Source organism: Vanellus vanellus, assembly GCF_965231255.1.
Source record: "Vanellus vanellus genome assembly, chromosome: 16".
Taxonomy (NCBI): Eukaryota; Metazoa; Chordata; class Aves; order Charadriiformes; family Charadriidae; genus Vanellus; species Vanellus vanellus.
This window is the reverse complement of record NC_138921.1, coordinates 1,822,455-1,842,835: the sequence shown is the minus strand read 5'-3', so window position 1 is coordinate 1,842,835 and position 20,381 is coordinate 1,822,455. Positions and strand designations below refer to the sequence as shown.

Below are 20,381 nucleotides of genomic sequence, written 5' to 3'. Positions count from 1 at the left end.
CTGCCATGGACTGATGGCTGTGGGTGGGCTGAGAATGTGCTGCTCTCATCACACCCATGGGCTGGAACCCGCTGGAGTGGTGCAGCAGAATCCGCCCCGTGACCCCAAAACCTGGACTTGAGGGAAACGGGGTGATTCGAGGAGATCCTCGGGGTTCAGGTTCCCTGCCGGCAGCTCTGCCCACCCCAGGCAAGGAGAACTTCCTGCCACCACCACCCGGGCATGTCCCTGCCCGTGCTGCCCGTGCCTCCAGTGATGTGGTGATGGATGTCCCGCTGTGACGAGGCCACGTCCTTCACAAACACCTCTGGCCTTTCCATGGGGAAGGAAGAAGTGGATCGTGCTGGAAAAAACCCACCCCCAAACCGTCAATCCTTGACCCCTCGGAGGCGGAGGGGGGGAGGCAGAGGCTCTGCTCTCCCTGCGGGAGGGTGACAGCAGTGTCCCCGCAGGCTCCTGAGCAGGTGGAGGCTCAGCAGGATGGTGACGGAGAGTCCTCCAGCGTTCCCGGGTGCCAGAGCCTCCAGCCGGTTCTGCTCATGTCCAACCAAAAGACACCGTGAAGTAAGAAAAAGGAAAGCACCTGGTTCTTCCCCGGGGAAAACGGGGTGCCCGCTGTCCCCTACCACTTCAGGAAGTCCCGCACGTGGCTCCACAGCTTGGTGATCCAGAGGTTGACCCCCAGGTCGGTCAGGTACTGGATTTCGGGCGTCAGCATCTTGCGGCACAGCTTCTGGTGCTTCTTGTTGATCTTCTTCTTCAAGTTGTAGCCCAGGATGGACTTCTCTCCCAGCGGCTGCCAGGGTTGCATGGAGGACTCTTGGATGGCGCTGGCATCCACGGCGTGTCCCCCGTCAATGCAGATGCTCTTCATCTTCTCGTTCTCTCGCTGCAGCTCGGCCACATCCTTGGCCATCCGCTCCCTCCCGTAGGCTTCCACCTTATGCCAGAAGGTGGCATTAAAATAGCGGTAGAGCTTGGCGTCGATGAGGTTCCAGGAGGTGGCCTTCTCATAGAGCTCGGGTGTCAGGCGGGAGATGGTGGAACCTTTCCGGGCATTGAGCTTGAAGTAGAGGACATCCTCCAGTTGCCAGCACAGCAGGTCCTTCAGCAGCACCAGGGACTCGTCGAAGTACTCGAGCAACATGACGAGGTGGAAACGGCGATCTATCTCCTGGATGTGTTCTTCTACCAGCGGGCTGTTGGCGTTCATGTTGTTGTCATAGCCCAAGTCAAAGAAGAGGAGGTTTTGGAGGTAGTGAGCGTTGAACCCGTTGGGATCATAGTAATGCCAGGGGTCCCGGAGGAACTCTGCCAGCTTGTCGTCCCCCGTCAGCTTCCAGGTGAGGGGGATGACACGCCCAAAGTAGTGGAAAGAGGACTCGAAGAGGTAGGCAGGGTCCCGCAGCACCGTCACGAAGGTGGCGTCTGCCGGCAGGAGCTTGCGCACCTCCTCATAGTGGAAGCGCATGTGGTTGCAGATGATGTTGAAGCACGTGCCCGGCCGGTAGTGCTGCACCTGGCTGCGCTCGAAGTAGGAGGGGTAGTAGAAGTCATTGCGGCCGTTGGGGAAGGCAAATTTCAAGCGATGCTTCTCCCCGAAGCGGAAGAGGATGTTGAGGATGGTGCTGCTGGCTGTCTTGTGCGTCTTCATGAACATGATGTTCAGCTTGGGCAGGCAGCTCTGTCCCGAAGGGCTGCCCGTGCCATTGGCCGCTGCCGGCGCCTTGCCGGGGGCTGGGTAGGAGGAGCAGGAGGAGGAGACAGGGATCCTGCTGGGGGGAAGAGACAGGACACCATGGTGAGGGCAGCTCAGCCAACATGGCTCAGCCACCGTGAAGGCTTGGCCATTTTCTTTCCTGGAGGAGCTGAACCTGGGGACAGGTGCTGGACCTGGGGATGGGTTCTGGACCTGGGGACGGGCGCTGGCACCACCCAGGGTCCCTGGCAGAGATGACCCCAGCTTCCAGCAGAGCCCCCTTTCCCTCAGCCACGTGCCCAGTGAGACCAGGACATCCACCCATCACAGGAGCCCCTTGGCAAGCAGGGCAGAGCCCACCACCCCCATGAGTCCCCCGATGTCAGGTGCACCTCCAGGCCACAAAACCAATCTCATTCACCCCCTGGACAACCCCAGCCACCCAAGATGCACCGCTACAGGGGTCTTCACGGTGGCCAGCTCCCACCAGCATTGGCACAGCCTGGGCTGGGGGTCCCCATCCTTCTCCACAGGCATGGCTGTGGTGGCCCTGGTGTAGGGGATGTTGAGACATGCATTGAGATGAGCTCTCCATGACCATAACTCCATGAACAGGAGCCGATAATGTTCTTGCAAGGTCTGGAAGCTCTCAACCCCTTGTTGGAGCCATGAAAGATCCAGCAGCCAAGCAAAGAAGGAAATCATTCTAGAGCTTGGCCCCGCAGATGAGCTCGCGGGCCCTCAGGGAGCACGGAGAACAACTTCGGTGTTATCTGAGATGCCTGGAGCAGGGAACAGAGGCCACAGTGACTTTGGACACCATTAATGAAGTTGCAAAGATGAGCCTTGATAATGCTCCCATCCGGCAGTGTGGGGGAGCGCGGGTCAGCATGTAGCTTATGAAGCACCCGCAGGCAAATCTCTTTTATAAGCCAAGAGATAAACTTAATGCCAGGAGGGACAGCCATACGGAGCACCGGCTTTTGCCGCAACGGGTAGAAGAGAGCTTTGAACCTACCCATGCCGATCTCTGTGGGTGAAGGTTTACATGTGGCAGGGCTCTGGTTACTCCCGAAGGACAAGTCCCTGATAAAGTCCCTGATAAAGAGCGCCTGAATAACTGCCTTGGCTCTGCCCGCTGCTCCTGGCTGCCAGGGAACGTCTCCCGTGGTGCTTTTCCTTCTCCCAGGGGACATGAAGCCACATTGGGCTCCTGCACCTCCTCGTCCCCTCCATCGCCCAGGAGCTGAGCGCCGGCTGCCATTTTGCAGTGGGCTCCCCTGGGGCGAATGTCCCCAGCCCCCCAGGGAGTTGGGGTTCACCTTCCCTCCCACCCATGGGACAGGTGCAGTCTCCAACAGGAGGCTGTAGGAAGGGGACATCTTGGTGTGAAGCCACCAGAGCCTTGAAAGCCCCGGGACCATCTCCGGTTGGGGGTGCCCGGAGTGAAACGGGGTGGCTGAGCTGCTGAGGGACACGCATGGGGACCCCACACTCACTCTGTCACGCTGACTTGCAGTGGGGGGACGGCGTAGGAGTAGAGCAGCAGCATGAAGCTGGTCAGGAGGGTCCCCAGGACGAGCCCCTTGCACATGGACCTCCAGTGCTTTCCATGGTGCAGCATCCTGGTCACCTGTGGATGGTGGAGAAGAGAGCCGTTAGCACCCGGTGACAGGGAAGGGGGACCAAGGGGGACTTTGTGACTCAAAAGAGAAGCGAATAAGGCATGAGGACATCTCATGGGCGTGGAAAGTCCCGGGAAGCCAATGCTGGGCACAATGTGGGCACACACGTGGGCAAAGAGCAGCAGTTCTGCCCACCCTGCGCACCCTTTGCCAACCTTGAGAAAACCCAAAGCGACTCCCCGGCCCAACGCAGGAGCAGCCGGAGAGGCCGTGGGGCTGGAGACGGTGGGGAGAAAGGAGCTGTGCCACCGACATGGGCAGGAGCTTTCCCAGGGAGGCTGGAATCTCTTTTTCCAAGGAAATCTCCATGCTCCCAGATCAGGAGCTGGGGAAGCTCGGGATGTATCAGGCACAATGACACGTGCCCAGCGCAGCTTTGCCCGCGTCTCCTGCCCCCTCCAGCAGCATGGGGGGCTCGGCTTCCCTCCGGACACCCCCTGGGGGCCGGGGGGACGCAGACCTGCCAGGGAAGGGGGTCCGGGGCAGCATGACACCCCCCGACACGTGTACAAATGCACATAGGTACACATATGTGCGTGGGCAATAACACACGTGCACGCACGTGGCCAGAGGGCACACACACACACATGCACACGAACATCCGCGCACGTGCATACGCACACGCGTGTACACATCGGGACACATGCATTGTACACACCTGTGCACACACGCGCACAGCTGGACATGGACACACGTCTCCGCATGTTCATGTGTGTGCACACTTCTGTGCGTGTTCACGCACCCACATGCCTGCATGGGGACACGCACACACATACACACACTTGTGCATTGGTGTGTTGCCCGCATACACAAGGACAGACCCACAAATGCATGCACACGCATGCACACACACACACGGGGACACAAAGACCTCCCTCCTCCCCCCCCATCTCTGCATGCTCGCGCACACAGACACGTATATGTACACACATACACACACACGCATCCACATCCTCACGCGTGCCCACGTATGCACAGGGACACGGACACACGTGCAGCTCTAGACGCGCTCACGCATCCACACGCAGGCACATACACGCACACTCGTGCATACACACACACGCATGCACACCCATGTGCACACGCATGCACACCCACGCACGCACACACACCCTGCAGCCGTGCCCCCCTCCCCGGTGCCACTCTCCCCCCCCCCCCTGCAGCCCCCGTTCCCCGGCAGCACCTGCCCAGCCACCGCCACCGCCGCCGCCTCCGCTCGCCGGGGTGCGGGGGACACCGCCAGCTCCGGCACGCCGGCCACCGCATTGCAGCAGAGCTGTCCTCTACGGCAGGCCAAGGGGATGTGCCAACCGGGCCCGTGGCACCCTCTCTGGCAGAGCCCAGGGGCCGGGAGCACCCCCCCGAGCCGGTGGGCAAAACCCCGGGTGACCTCCCCCAGCCCTGAATCCCCATTTAGCAGCCGCGGGAGCAGCATCGGCTCCCGCTCGCTCCTGCTCGCTCCGGCTGCCCCGCCACCCCTCTGGCACCCGGGCATCCTTCGGCTAAGGCTGGCCGCGCTCCCGGCTGCTCGCTGAATAACCCCCCCGCCAAATAACCCACCAGCACCCCCGTGCCGGCCACGCCATCGCCCCCTTAGAGCCTCGTAACTCCAGCAAATAATTCAGAGAGTGCGAATCCCCGTGGGGAGAGCCGTGGTTTACACCCGGCGGTGTTTTAGACCCCATGGAGGAAAGACCCCCCCCACCCCCCCCCCCACCCCGGGATTTCGACGCTAAACCCCGAGCAGAAAGGTTACCCGGGTGGCGCGAAGGGTGCCCGGGGCACGGCGAGCTCTGCCCGCTGCTCCCGCCTGCCTCCCGCTTCTCTCCAGATATCTCCCCACACCCCACACCCCCCCCCCGCCCCGGCTCGCCTCCTGCCGCTGAGATTTCCAGCTCGATGAATAATGAATGGAAAATGCAACCGGAGCCCCAGGCTGCGGCTGGGTGCTGGGCACAGCTCGGCCTGGCACCCAGCGCGGCAGCCGGGGGATGCCGGTGGGGTGGGGGCACCCCACAAGCGCGCCCAAGCTCGCCCAAGCGCTCCCCCCCACCCCGTACCCCGCAGCAGGGACCGCTGGGTCAGGCAGAGCTGGCCGCATCCAGCCTCTTCCTGGCCGGTTTTCTGCACCGCTGGCAAGCGCGGCAGGGACGGCGGGGGTACGGGGCGGGGGGTGTACGGTGTATCCATGGGGGGAACGGGTGGCTCTGAGCCCACCCCGAAATTGCAGCAGGGGTGTGAAGCCCAGAGGGTTCCGCAAGCCCAAGAGCAGCCAGGGTTTGGTCTTACACCATGACGGCGATTGCGCCACGGTCGCCATCTGCAGCGCCGGCGTTGGCACCACCTGGAAAAAGCGCTCAGGGGGGTGCCGGAGGGGTCACCCACCTGCGTGGGTGCTGCCGGCCGGGAGTGAAGCTGCATCCCACTGGCTCACAGGTTATCCTTGCCGCCGTCCCGTGGAGCACGGCGCTGCCGGCGCTGGCACCCACCCCGCCGAAGCGAGTGAGCCGGCCCCATTAACCCCCATGTCAGCTGCTGGCCCAGCGGGGGTCCCCGCCATCCCCCCGGGGCAGCACAGCACCCCGGCCCCGCGCACCGGGATGCCGAGGGGATGTCTCGCTGCGCCCAGTCTGGCTCCCCCGGGGTCGTTCTGGCAAACAGTTCCCAGCCCAGTCACTCTATTTACTTTGCCTTAAATGAGTGGCTTAATTATTAATAGCTCGCCAGGAGAAATGCGTCCATCGAGGCATTTTTCCTGGGGCTCCCATCAGTGCGGGGCAGCCGCGGCGCCAGCGCTCAGCCGGCTGGTTGAAATTCCCAGCTGGAGGACGCGGTCGCGCCGGCCATTTCCCCACGGGTCACCCCCCCCGCCCCCCCCCCTAAACTCCGCAGCCCCGTCCCCGTGTCCCACAGCAGCTTCCTTGGTCCCTGGGGACACCCAAGAGCCTTCTTTTGGGTTTTCCCCTACAGGAGCCGTTTCCTTTATGGCCAAACCCCTATGGGCACCGTACACAAGGCGCATCCACCTGCCGCTTGCTCCCCCTGCCCCTACAAGCCCACGGGCACGCTCTTTTTATGCCACATGCCCAATTTCACGCAGGCACGGTGCTTCCTATGCCCCACCCCCCTTGCACACACCCCCCCGTGGGTGCAAACACCCATCCCCATGTGCCCCCTGGCACCCTGCCCCATAGAGCCGCCCCCAAAACGTCCCGCTGCCCCCCCAAGCATCACCTTTTCCTTTGCTTCAGCCGCTCTCGGCGAGCCGTCCCTCTCCTCTCCTGGGCTGGCCGGGGCGCAGGGGGAGCGGGTGGCACAGGACTGGGGTGACGATGCTGCTCCGACATGGAATAAGCTCGTCCCGGGCAGCTCCCCGCAAACGCCGGCTTTTCCGAATCCTCCCCACCAGCCGCGGTCCTTACGGCATCACCGGGGTCCTGGCCCCATATCGCTGGCCTGGGGAAAGGGAAAAAAAAAAGAGAGAGAGGAATGAGAGCCGCTGCCGAGCGGGATGTGGGGCTGTGGCCGGGCACTGCCCGGCTCCCCCGGGACAGCCGGGCCAGGTCCTGGGCGCCCGCTGCCACCCCGCGCCTCCCGTCTCCCCACCCACTCCTGGCGGCACAGAGGCGGCATTCAGCCCGCTGCCTGCTCCCTGCCTGCTCTCTGCCTGCCAGCGCCGAAAACAAGGGGGCCGTTTGTCTCCATCTGCTGCGCCGGCCTCAACGGGGACATTGTCACCGCAGGCCCCGCGCCCGGCCCCTGCACCACCATGCCACCGCCAGCCCCCAGCCCGGCATGGCCAGTGCCCGTGGTGGTGGGAGCCAGGGTGCCGCTGGCTGAGCGGGTGATGATGGCGGTGGCACCCAGCTGCTCTCCTCCCCGTGGGGCCAGCTCTTGCCAGCCACCCGTGTCCTCCTCCCATGGGGACGGCCTATGGCTGGGCTGTCACCTCCCGCAGCCGGAGCTCACCTCGGGGTGGGGAGTGCCGCAGCCCCGCAGCCCCGACGTGGCCACCTGCTCCCCGAGCTGCCCCGGCGTCGCTCTGTTGGCTCCTCTCCATCCTTCCCGCAGCCTCCCCCTGCTCTTCCTCCCCGCTGTATCTAAATGGCTTTTATGGCTTTAATAGCAGCAATATTTTTGCTCCCCCACCCTCAGTTCAATAACCATGGAGCCGTCACGCTGCTACCAGCTTCTACCCCTTTCCCCGGTCCCACCGGCTGCGCTGGGATTTTGGGTGTCCCCATGCACCCCACCCACAGTGTGCTGCCACCCCCGGGGTCCCGTCCTGCCACCACATGGCTGTGCCCAGGGGGGTGAGCGGGTGCCGTGGCCATGCTGGGGAGAGCTCGGCACCATCCGGCACCCTGCTCGTGCATCACCTCTCAGCGGGGCGGAAAAGGGGCCATTGTGTGCCCGGATCCGGTGCTGGCACTTCCCACCACCCTCAAAGCCGGCTCGCTGCTGCTCAAGGCGGTGACACTCGGGCAGCCAAGTGAGCGGTGGCTGCGCTGGCATCCAGCGCCCCAGGGCTTGGCCGGTGGTGTAACCGCAGGGCAAATTGGCTGTGCCTGGTACCCACTCGAGTCTCCGTCCACGCCAGAGGGGTTTGGGGTTTAGGGCTCGTCCCCACGGGGCTTGGGGTCACCTTGCCCCAGGCAGGCAGCCAGCTATTGCCCCATTGCAGGCAGCTGCCACATCCTGCCCTGTCTCGGCGGGACCGGTTCTCACCCCGGGGTTAACCTGCGCAACCCCTGGGCAGCCCCCGCCGGCGCCGGGGGACGAGAAAAGCCAGAATATCCTTCGTCATCGCAAGGAGAGGGACGAGGAACTGCCACTCCCCGCAGATGCTGGCCCTGCTGGCATGTCCCCGCTCGCCTGGGACGGGCACATCCCCAGCCCTGGATGAGGGATCCCGTCCAGCTCCTCAAATCTAAAGCCCGAGTGCGTGTCAGCCATGCACGGGGGCAGTGGGCTGTGCTATCTCATAACACCCCCGGTGCCACCGCCTGCTCCGGCAACTCTCCTTTCCATCCCCTTACCTGGATTCACCCTGGAAACAGCAGTGCCGGGGCAAGGAGCCATCCCACCCCCTCTCCACAGGACACCTCTCCTAATTCCAGGTTTCCCCCTTTTCTGGGGGGATGGTGTTGCGAAGGGTCTCCAGCTGGAAGAAGACTGTGGCAGCCGACATGCAGCAGCTCACCGAAGGGATGCTGGCAGCCTCGGGATGCGGCATCAATGAGCCAGAGAGCCACGACACCCCATCTCCTGCATCCCACGGAGTGCAAACCATCCCCAGGAAGGCTCCAGCATGACGTCCCCCACCCCTGTCCCCTGTCCCCCCACCTGGGAGTGGGCAGAGCAAATCCTCTGGGATATAGGGGTACAAATGAAGCACTCACGCTGAAAACCGCAACCGCTGGGGAAGCACGGGCCAGAGCTGGGGATCAAGAGGAGTTTGGTGAGGAGCACGAATGGCTGGTCGGAGGGTCAGGCGGCAGAACACCCCGTCCTGGGCTTGGCCCCGCGGACACTTGTCGGCCAAGCGCGGCGTCAGGTGCCTTTATCACATGGAGAAGCTGTCATTAGCGCTGGCGAAAGAGGGGGAACTGGTGGCCGTCAGGGTGGTGTGACCGGTTTGTGGTCACCCAGCCCGGCAGCAGGGGTGCTGCCTGTGGCCGGCTCTGCCTGCCGGTCCCACCGCCTGCTCCTTATCTGCCACCTTGGCATGAAGACGTGGCTGCCCCACAGCCTCGCCGGGCTGCGGTGCCTGCCAGTGCCCAGCAGTGGGTGTCCAGCAGCCCCGGTGGAGTTGGGAAGCCCCGTTCAGGGTCTTCTGCCCTGTAGTGGAAGCCCGGCTCTGGGTGTAGCCCCAGGAGCTCCCGAGTGGTCCAGTCCCCTTCTTTTCCAAGAGGTGAAGTCAAGGAAGGGAGGGAAGAAACAAGGTGGGGGGAAAGGGGGGACAAAAAAAGAAAAAGAAAAAAAAAGAGCAAAGCTCCCCAAAGGAAAAAAAGAAGAAGAAAAAAAAGACACAGGGGTGGGGGGTGGGTGAGTGGGTAAAAAAGAAAGAAAAAAGGAAAAAGAAAACAAAAGAAAAAAGAAAAGAGAGAAAAAGGGGGGAAAGAGGGAGGAGAAAAAGGGGGAAGAGAAGAGAAGAGAAGAGAAGAGAAGAGAAGAGAAGAGAAGAGAAGAGAAGAGAAGAGAAGGAAAGAGAAAAGAGGAAAAAAGAAAAAAGAAAATTAAAATAAAAATAAAAAAGAAAAAGAAAAAGAAAGAGAAAAAGATAGAAAAGGCAAGGTGAGCTGTTACCAAGTTGCCTGTCTGTGCTGGTGCCCGCTCACTGCTGGGGGCTGTCAACCCCCCGGGGCTGGCAGCGCTCACCCGAGTTCACGGAGCAACGCTGTGTCCTCACAGGGTACCCTGAGGTGGCACAGCCTTCACCCTGGCTGGGCTGGGAAAGAGGGTGTCCTCCAAAAAATCCCACGAGGTGACGCAGCCTTCACCACAGCTGGGGACAAGGTGTCCCCATAAAAGCCCCATGAGATACCACAGCCTTCACCACAGCTGGAAACAATGGTGTCCCCACAAAAGCCCCATGAGCTACCACAGCCTTCACCACAGCGGGGGACAAGGTGTTGTCATAAAAGCCCCATGAGATACCACAGCTTTCACCACAGCCAGGGTAAGGCGTTCCCATAAAAGGTCCCATAAGATGGCTTAACCTTCACCACAGCCACAGCCAAGGCATCCCCCCAGAAATCCCACAAGATGACACAGCCTTCACCACAGCTGAGGAGAAGTGTGTCCCCATAAAAGGCCCCATGAGATGACGCAGCCTTCCCCACAGCTGGGGACAATGGTGTCCCCATTAAAACCCAGTGAGGTACCACAGCCTTCACCACAGCCAGGGACCATGGTGTCCCTAAGAACGGCCCCATAAGATAACACAGCCTTCCCCACAGCTCAGAAGAAGGTGTCCCCATAAAAACCCCACGAGATATCACAGCCTTCAGCACGGCCAGGGATAATGGTGTCCCCATAAGCCCCATGAGATGACACAACCTTCACACCCCAATAAGGCCACGCTCACCGAAACTCTACAAAAACCCCACAGCGACCCATCCCACCCTGTGACACACCTTCCCAACCTCCAAAATGAAGCAGAAAAGGAAAAAAACCCACCATAAATATTGCTCAAAATCAAGCATTAACCACCTTCTCTCCCCAGAAGGAGGACGGCCATGAACAGGCCTCAAGGCCGCATGTAGGCCCCAGCGAGGAAATGTGTGCAGGGGTGGCTATTTTCGGGGAAAAAAAAAGGATTTAGGGGAATGGGGGGGATAATGCTGCCAATATCAGGGCTGCTGAGCCCCTGAATGCACAGAGTGCAGCCCTACTTTCTCCATGAATTGCTTTATCTCAGCCAAGACCCCCAAAATAACCTCTCCTTCACTCCAAAAAATTACCGCCCCCCCAGCTTCTTGCTGGAGGAAGGTGGGAGAAGGACGGTAAGCCCCAAAAAACTTTGCCTCGGGCCTTTGCAGGCAACCCAACAGCATCCCAGTGGGGTTGGAAGCACCATTGAAGGGCACCTGGTCCAACCTCCTTGGTCATAGTATCTCCATGGATGGAGACTCCACTGCCTCTGGGCAACCTTGTGCCAGTGCTTGGTCACCTTCATGGTGAAGAAGTGTTTCTTGATGTTCAGAAGAACCTCCTGGGTTTCAGTTTGCACCTATCGTCTCACATCCTGGTGCTGGGCACCACTGAGAAGAACCTGGCTCCATCTTCACACCCTTCATTTAGGTATTTATATCCCTTGATAAGATCCCCCTGAACCCTGTCTTCTTCAGCCCCAGCTCTCACACAGCCTTTCCTCCTAGGAGAGATGCTCCAGTTCCTGCATCATCTTGGTGGCCCTTTGCTGGCCTTGCTCCAATATGTCCACGTCTCTCTTGCACTGGGGAGACCATCACTTGACACAGCACTCCATGAGTGGTCTCACCAGCACCAAGGGACACAATCACCTCCCTTAACCTCCTCCAACACTCCTCAGGCACCACCATTAGCCCTCCTTGCCCTAAGGGCATGTTGGCAGCTCGTGGTCAAGTTGGTGCCCAACAAGACCTCCAGGTCACAGAATCACAGGACATAGGTCCTTTCCTACAAAGCCACTTTCCAGCATGGTGGCCCCCAGCATGTCCTGGTGCCTGGGGCTGCTCCTCCTCCAGGGGCAGAACTTTGCACTTGCTCTGGTTGAACAAAATGGACTCAGAGCTGGCTTTCAGCAAGCAGCCAGGATGGAGCAGGCCCTACCCAAACCTGCTACTGGGAAGAGGGACTGGTGAAAGGTGACAAGGAGCAAGGTGACAACCACAGTGCCCAGGGGTCGTGGCACCTGGAGCAAGGACCAGGCTCTGCCTCTTCCGCTCCACCTCCCAGCAGATGTACCTACACCCAGTGCAGGATGAGGAGCCATCTCCAGCCCCACACCGTGTCTCTGATTAACTGATCCACACCTCCTCCACTGTGCCCACCCCACCGTGGCCAGGAGGGAACAGACAACACATGACACCAGGGAAGCGTCACCTTCTTTAATTAAAAATAAAAGATACAAGAGAAGTACGGCCTGCCCAGCAGATGCTGGAGGGCAGCTCTGGGCTGGGCAGAGGATGGGGTCCCCTCCACCAGGGGCTCCTCTCCACCAAGGCTGGGGCAAAGCCCCGCTTTTTGTGCCAAGCCTCCAAAACACACCACAATGCCCTGCCAAGCTGGGCAGCCCCCGGGGAGCTCCTGCTCCACCACGAGGGCTTGGCTTCTCCAGCCAGAGCTGTGCAAATTCAAAATGAACAATCCTGGAGGGACCAGCAAGAGAGCCCAGAGCTCTCCTTGGCCTTCTCCTCCTCGCTCACCACCCCTGCAGGTCAGGCAGCAGAGGTGGCAGCAGCATGAAAAGGACAGTCCTCCCAACACCGATCCTGCAGCCCAGCCCAGAACGGGCAGCAGCACTCGGGGAGGAGGGCTGAGGGAGCCCCGGGAAAGGCACAGTGGGAAGCCTATCTACAGATGGGAAATGTTTTAATTTAGCATTTCTGTCCCAAGAGAGAAGTTGAGGGGTTTTCACCCAAACACGATGGTGTCTGCAGGGCACAGCCAGCCAGCCCACCCCCACAGGGAGCTTCTGGGCCCCGTCACGCTCGTCGCGCCTTCTTGCTTTTCTTTTTCTCCTCTTTGACGGCAGTGTCATGGGCTTTCCTCTTCGCAGCGAGTTTGTTCGCCTGTGGAGAAACCCCCGAGACCCACAGTCAGAGCGCTCTGCAGACACCAGGGGCTGCTCTACCCTCAGTCCCACCAAACCCTCCAGCTGTACGCAGGGGAATGGACCCATCTGCTGCTGCCTGCGCCCGGGGAGAGGCGGCAGCTTCACTGGCTGAGCACAAGCCATGGCGCTGGGGGAGCACGAGGAGCTCTGCCCTGCCAGGGTGGAGACCGCAACCTGGGGATGCCAGGGAAGAGGCTTGTAGAGCCTCACCCTTGCCCACCTTTGCTTGGTGCCCTCACCCGGTACAGAGGAGCAGAAGGAGCAGCCCAGAGCTGGCAGTGTTGGCAGCAGAGGCTGCTCCCTCTCCCCTGAGGTGGGGACAGACCCGGCTTTAGCAATCCGTGGCTGCAAGCCAATTTGGGAAGAACTAGCACCAGGATCCAAGCGTGGGTCCTTGGCCTACAGCAGCCCTACGCTCGTACCTCTCGGACTTTGCGCTTCTTGCCAAACATGATCTTCTTGTAGAGATATTTCTCCCTTTTCTTCATCATCATGATGGCCAGACGCTTCTCCTCACTCTGCTGCTCCTGCTCCAGGCGCTGCTTGTCCTCCAGCCGCAGCTTGCCAGCGGTCACCTTCACGGGAAGCGCCTGCGGGGAACCAGAGAGCTCAGGACCCCAGACACCCACCACCCTTCCCCAGGGACAGATGTTTCCACACCATTCACTGGGGACCACGGAAGAGCCGCAGCACCCTCTGGACCAGATCCTGAGCCTGAACAGGAGCTGCAGCTCGTGAACATGGTTCCAGGAGCCAGGAGTGTGGTGGCTGCCACAGGAACAGCACGGCCGCAGCAGATGCAGAAGAGGGGCTCAGCTGGGACACCCCACAGCGAGCAGAGCCCCAGCAGGGACAGAGCTCACCAGAGCTGCCTCCTCCTGGGGCTCCCAATCCGCTGCCGCCAACCGTACCTTGTTGCTTTGAGTCTTCTGCTCTTCCATCTTCTTTAACTTCATCTCCTCTTCCTTTTCAGACTCATCTTCCTCCTCCTCCTCTTCTTTCTCATTGTCGTCCTCCTCTTCCTCCTCTTCTTCCTCTTCCTCCTCACTCTCTTCCTCTGCAGAGAGACCGCTGTTACCAACAGGAGAGCAGTCGCTGCCCCCAGAGCAGGTACAGCCCCGCCGAAACAGCGACGCTGCCCAGCTCCTCAACAACTCCGACCTTGGAGCCTCGCATCACCTGGGTTCTCGCCCCTCTGCATGGCCAGCAGCTTCAGCTTCTCCGGAGGGATGTAGTCTCCTTCCTGCTCCGTCACGAAGGGCGAGAGGTGCGGAGGCAGCAGCACACCAGGGAAATAGTCGGCCACGGGGAGGCACAGCTTGGCATTGACGGAGTCAAAGACCCATTGAGGTTGCAGGTAGTACCTGCGGAGCAGAGGGACACGGGCTCGGACTCTTCCCTCCCACCACAGGCTCTGGAGCCCATGGGGCTGCAAGGCGGCAGAGAGCAGGGTGGGACAGCCTGCCGGGCCTGGTTTGAGCGACACAGGAGTAATTTCTTTCAGTAATTTTACTTTTCGGTAAGGTCTCTTCTAAAAGTGCGGTTTGCCCAAGCGTGAGAAGACTTTAGTGTCTGTGTTTGTGAAAATATTGACTTTCTAGCCAGCCACGGTGTGCGGGTTTCAAGGTCTCGGTGTTTTCGAGCTCGCCCGGTGCAGGAATGAGGAGGAGCGAGACCCGGGCACTTGACCCACGCTGCCAACAGGGTTATTGCATACCATGAACGGCACATTCAGTATAAATTAGGAAGTTTGCTGAGGAGTTCTCTCTCTCCCGTGACGGCTGCCATCCGGAGAACTCCTTGTCCCGGTGCTGCAGCCCTGAGCCCTTCCCCTCCTCCCGAAGCCGCTGCGCTCGCGGTGTCCCGCATTGGCTGTCACTGCTGGGAGTGCACAGCTTCTCCGGACAGAATGGGCTGAGGACAGTCCTTGTGTATTTTATATTGGTATCGGGATCAATATCAGTTCTTCAGTATTGTTAATTATTTACTCTTATTCTATTAAATCTGTTTATATTTCAACCCCTGGGTTTCCTTGTTTTTCGCCCAATTCCCTTTCCCGGGTCAGTGGGGTGTCATCAGGTGAGAGAATAAGTGTCTAAACAACAATAAATTGTTGTGGGTTTTTCAAACCATAACACTGCCGGACAGCCTGCAGACAGAGCGTGGGACAGCTCTGGGACATCTAGGGACAACCGCTAGCCCAGGTGGCCATTCTGGGGACAGGCCACCTGCCTCACCCACCTGCCAACAACCTGCTGCTCCACTCGGGGCCGGTCAACGATCTGGTGGGTGATGGAGGGGTCGCTCACGTCGTAGGTGGCACCAATGCACAGGGACTTGTCCCAGGAGACCTGGCCACCAAAGCACCTGCCAGCAAAACCCACCAAAGAGTCAGTCAGGCAGGAGGGGTCCTCAGGGTCACCTCCCCCATGGGACATGAGGCAGATCGGCCTCAACAGTCCTGATAGAGAGGCTGGGAGAGGCCAGCACGGGGCAGCAGGGCTGCCGAGGGACAGCCTGCCCACCACGTACCGGATGATGAAGGCCAGTGGCTCTCGAGGCACCTCCCTGTTGAGGAAGAAGCGCAACCCTTCAAACAGCTTTTTCTGCTTCTCCAGTTCCTCCTGCTCCTTCTTCCTCGCGTCCATCTGCTCCGCCGTCTCCTGCTCAGAGCAAAGCATTCAGCCTCCTCCCCACGAACAGCCCCTGCCAAACCCCTCTCTTCAATGAGATGCCATCCTCATCCTCCCACCAGTCCCTCCCAGCACCACACCAGTCCCTGCCAGCCTTTGCCCAGCCACAAGACATACCACAGACAAGATCCCCCAAAGCCAGGGCTGAGTGTCCCCCCCCAGGCTCTTACCCCCTCCACTGGGAACTCATCCATCTCCACCTCGTCCTCATGGGTCGGTGCCACCACACGGGCCAGGCTGGCGCTCAGAGCGGACAGTTTCTGCAGTGGGAGGAGATGGAAAAGGTGTCATGCCCAGCCGGTGCTTTGGGGATGGGAAAAGGGGCAGCCTCATGGAGGAAGGAGAAGGCAATTTCTCAGAGCAAGAGGTCAAAAGACCTCCTCCCAGGATCAGACAGACATTCAGCCTCCTCCATGTACTGTCCCACCCTGCAGTCCCCAGCACGGGGCTTCAGAAGGTCCCCCACCATGGGTGGGAGGCCAGTGGCCCCCGAGGCCAAGCACAGCTCCTCCCTTGGCCAGCATGAGGGGGCAAGGAGTTTGGGACCAGACCCCTCCACCAGGCAGGGATCAGGCTCTGCTCCTGGGCCTCAGCATGATGAGTTCCCCATGCCAGCAGGGGGTCTGCAGTCAGGACACAAAGGCCACACAAGGTCCTCCATGGGCCATGGCGGCAGCAGGGTCCCTCACCTCCAGGTAGCTCTCGGAATCCATGGCATAGTCCTTGCCCTCCGCAGGCTTCAGCTCAACATCAGCCTGGCCATCGATCTGGAGAGAAAGAGAAAGGTGAGGAGGCAGCTCCCAAAACCAGAGCCCCCAAATATCCCCCACTCCAAGATGTCCTCACTTCCCACCACCCACACTGGGTGATGCCACCAGGTTCGGGTCACCACAGCCCGTCCCCGGGGCAGGCAGTGGCCTCACCTTTGGTGGGTAGAGCAGATTGAGGGAGTGGTAGAGGCGAAAGTTGACGAAGCCCAGGAGGGTGGTATAAAACTCTGTGAAGGTGGCCATCACACGGTAATCCACGTCTGTGGGGTGCTGCAGGCACACGGGAAGGGTGAGGACACAAGGAGAAGAGGACCAGAGTCCCCTCTGCAGGGACAGGGTCACCTCCCACCCACACAGGGAGGAGGGTCCTGCCCCTTTCACAGCAAGGTCTGGAGATCCTTGGCCACTGCCAGGCCCTGGGCAGGGAGAGCTCCCCACGCTGCCACCCCTCTGTGAAGGGACCTGCTCGGACAGACGGAGCACCCCATGCCATCATAGACTGGGGACCTTGGTGGCTTGGTCCAGGGACTTTGCTCCTCCAGGGTGAGACATGCAGGCTGTGGCAAAGCTAGACAAGAGCAGGGCAAGTAGCCAAAACCTGGCAGGGACCCAGCCAGTCCCACAGCAGCCAGAACTGAAGGGGGTGAGAAGCAATGCCGGCTGGGAAGGATATGGGTTGGCCGAGGAGATGCTGTGGGGGCTCGCTGGGGAGTCAAGACACAGCACAGGACGTACCAAAGGCCACAAAGCTGGAAAGCCTCAACCCAACTGCGCCAAGCTCTAGAAAACCCGGGAGTGAAACGAGAGGGCATTGCTGTAACGGTGAACTCCTGTGTGCCGAGGATTTTGGCAAGGCGCAGCACAGCAGCACGGCTGTCCGGGCACGGTGGCACCCACAGGTCTCCCCTCACCCTGCCACCTGCCTGGACTGCACAGGAGATGCGGCAGAACCACCCTGGCAAAGGGCGCAGGGTCTGACTCGGCTCTTCCCTAAGTGCCACCAGCCTTGTTCCTGCAGGTTAATCTTTAATTGCTGACTAAAGCCCATTTAAATAATTGACAAGAGGAAGTAAGGAACTGGGGAGACTGGTGCAGCCAGGCACAGGGGACACAGGTGGAGCCATCCCAGGGGGTTGTGTCCCCACATGCCTTCCCAGCTGGGCCAGGTACTCACATCATGGGCAAAGGTGTAAGGGGTGATCCAGGTGACAGGCTGCCCCAGCACCTCAGCTTGGTAGTAGATGCCCTTGATGGAGAGGAAGACCTGGCAGGAAACAGCACGAGGGCTCAGGGGGAGGAAGGCCATGGGCGCTCCCTCGCCCCTGTCCTCGTCAACCCTTCCTATCATCAGGTTCATCGTGGGAGTGTCAAAGACAGCCCAGCAGGACTTGTTTCCCCATGTGAAGCTGCTGGCACAGCTGGCCCTGTGCTCTCCTGGGACACAAGTCCCCTGCCTCCACACCCCCCACCCCCCCACCCCGGGGCAGGGAAGGTCTCAGCCCCATCCCTCCCTGCAGCGCCCACCTTGCGCAGGGAGCGGGAGGCGATGACGTAGTTGAGGAACTCCACGGCCAGGCGCCGGCAGAGCTGGATGGTCTGGACATGGCACTTGCCCGTCCGCGGGAAGGTAGAGAAGAGGAAGCACATGGAGAGGGCATCGTCCAGGTCCCGCAACGCATCTATGAAAGTTGGGTACCTGCGCCCGCGCAGGAGAAGGGGGAATCACACCCAGCCCACGTCCACCACAAGCTGCTGGGGCTGGTAAAGATCTTGTGTGAAAAAGGACTTGGCATCATGGAGCACCCTGCATGTCCCCACCACAGCTGGTGACCCACAGGGACGGGGTGTCCTTCCTGAGGACTTGGGAGCCTGCGGTCACACAGGGACCTCCAAGCAGCTCCCTGGGGAGCCCCGAAGCTCCCAGGGCGAGGGGATGGCAACACCCCCGATTACAGGCTGGTGTAAACAGGTTTTAGGGCACCCACAAGGACTGAATGTTGGGGAATCCCAGCCTGGACCCCCACCCTGCCGAGGACCAGCGTGGCTGTGGCCTGTGGTGCAGCACATGGCACTCCTTGGCCAGACGGAGAAGGCCCAGACAAAAGCTGCAGGACTCAAATGCTGCGGTGGGAGGGAGATCACACAGCCCCACAGCTCGAGCAGCGGTGCAGTCGCCATCTCCCCTCCCCAGCACAGAGCTCGTCGGGGCAGCGCTTGTCTCTCGGTGCTGTTTCTCTCTCCCCTCTATCCACCAGCACAGTGAGGTCCCAGGCACCACTGGAACAACGAAGAGACCTGCCAGAGCCAGTTCCTTCCATCCTGGGTCCTCTCCTCTGTCATTGCCACCAAATTCACCAACTCTGTTGGCATGGTTCACCCTCCACCAGCCCATTCTCCAAGGAAAACATGGCTCAGAAAGAGAAGAACTCTCTGCATCTTCTTGGAGAACCTGGAGCCATCTAGGACAGCCAGGCACTCCCGTGCTTAGCTACAGCCAGCGTGCAGCCCACTACGACCTTCTCCTCCAGCCCGGAAACACCAACTTCCACCAAAATCCCCAGTATATATACTGGAGGTGGATTCATAAAGAGGGTTGGACACAGCAAAGGCTCCACAGGTCCAGGCGGCTGCAGGGAAAGCTCCTCCCAAAAAGAGGACGGCTCTGCTGGGACCTGGCAGGTGGCTCACCTCTCTTTCACGATGTGGTCGAGCTTGTAGGTGGGCTTGTTGTCCTTCAGCCGGTCTACGGTGCTCCATTCGCTCTTCCCGTACGCCTTCCGGAGCTTCCGGACAAACACCTGCGGGGAGAGGGGGAGGTTGGGGGCTCTGCGGGGGAGGCTGAGCCCCGAGCGGCCCCTCGGGCACCACCCCGGGGGGCTCGTGCAGGATAATTACCTTATACTCCCGGAACTTGTTGACAATGGGCTCATGAAGGAGGAATTTGATATCCTTGAGGAGGTAGAAGGTCCGGGGTGCGGTGGAGCCTTTGTTCACCTTCTTCTTGTGCTTGGGCTCGTGGGGGTAAATCCCCTTCAGGATGCAGAGGCGCCTGGTAACAGCGAGGAGGGTGAGACGGGGAGGGGGTGTCACAGCACCCGCGTGCCCCAAAGCGGGACACACCAGGGCTCTATTCCCTCCAGTGATGCCACCCCTTGGCAGGGGGGACACCCCAAAAACTTGTCAGCCTGCAACCCTGGGACAAGGAGGACACACCACCACGCTCCCTAGGGAAAGGCACACACCACGCGCCCACCCCGGGTCTGATCCTCTGCTGCTCATCTCGGGGGGGTGGGGGGTCCGGGCAGTCCAAGGGCGGTCCCGGGGTGGGGTGGAGACTCCGGGGAGGGGGCGGTTCAGGGGTATCCTGTGGAGAGGGTTTCAGGGGATCCCAGGGTGGATTTAAGGGAGTCCAGGGGAGTCCCCAGGGCGGGTCAGGGTCCCCAGGGGGTGTCCAGGAGGTCCGAGGGACGTTCAGGGGGTCCAGCGGGATCCCCAGGGTGTCCCAAGGGGGTTCAGAAGGTTCCGGGGGGGGTGTGGGGGGGTTCCAGAGGGATGTCAGGGGGTCCGGGGGGGGTCTCAGAGAGTGTTTCGAGGTAGTTCAGGGGGCCCCGGGGGGAGTTCAGGGGGGGTCCGGGCGCACCTGAAGTCGGGCAGACTCAGCTGCAGCTTCTTCCGTGCCCGGTTGCGGGTGATGTAGTTGGTGGCGGCTCCTCGCTCGTACTGGGGAGAGACGGGGGGGGCGTCGGGGAGGGGGGCTGGGCAAGCGGGGGGGGTGCGGGGGGAGCCCCGCCACCGGGAGGGGCAGCCCCGGAGCTACCGGGGATCGTGGGGCTGGAAAGGGAGGAGAAACGGGAACCGGCTGGGGACAGAATGGGAACACCGGAGGGGGAGGGTGGGTGGGGAGACCGAACACCGGGTGTCATGGTGTGGATGGTCACCGGGGTGAGGGGCACCGGAGAGAGAAGAGGGAGCGGGCACCGAGTGGGGTGGGGGTACCGGAGGGAGGAGTGGCACCACACGGGGGGAGGGGGGGGGGGGGGGCGGCGGGGCCTGGCACGGGCACCGGGGAGCGTGAACGTGGCCACCGGGACGGGGGGAAGGGGAGTGGGATACTTCGGTGCTGGGGGTGAGGGTGGTGGGAGGGGGTGTGTACCGCGGTACCTTCTTCTTCTCCAGCCCGCCCATGGCCCCGCCGCCGCCGCTGCCCGCGTG

At 61.0% G+C, this 20,381-nt stretch overlaps 2 protein-coding genes across 2 annotated transcripts; both read right to left on the bottom strand.

The window, feature by feature from the left end:
* Nucleotides 1-622: 622 nt before the first annotated feature.
* GAL3ST1 (galactose-3-O-sulfotransferase 1) lies at nt 623-3,323 on the bottom strand (the record flags this gene model as incomplete). Its single annotated transcript, XM_082491735.1, has 2 exons — nt 623-1,772; nt 3,199-3,323. 2 exons carry the CDS (start codon nt 3,321-3,323, stop codon nt 623-625), a joined length of 1,275 nt encoding a protein of 424 aa, XP_082347861.1.
* Nucleotides 3,324-11,964: 8,641 nt separating this feature from the next.
* On the bottom strand, nt 11,965-20,381 carry PES1 (pescadillo ribosomal biogenesis factor 1). Its single transcript, XM_082491713.1, has 15 exons — nt 20,331-20,381; nt 19,810-19,889; nt 19,065-19,218; nt 18,858-18,967; nt 17,694-17,865; nt 17,344-17,433; nt 16,323-16,439; nt 16,089-16,166; nt 15,570-15,659; nt 15,239-15,369; nt 14,948-15,073; nt 13,886-14,070; nt 13,618-13,763; nt 13,129-13,296; nt 11,965-12,662 (listed from the first exon to the last, which is right to left on the bottom strand). Exons 1-15 carry the CDS (start codon nt 20,352-20,354, stop codon nt 12,576-12,578), a joined length of 1,758 nt encoding a protein of 585 aa, XP_082347839.1. The 5' UTR covers nt 20,355-20,381; the 3' UTR covers nt 11,965-12,575.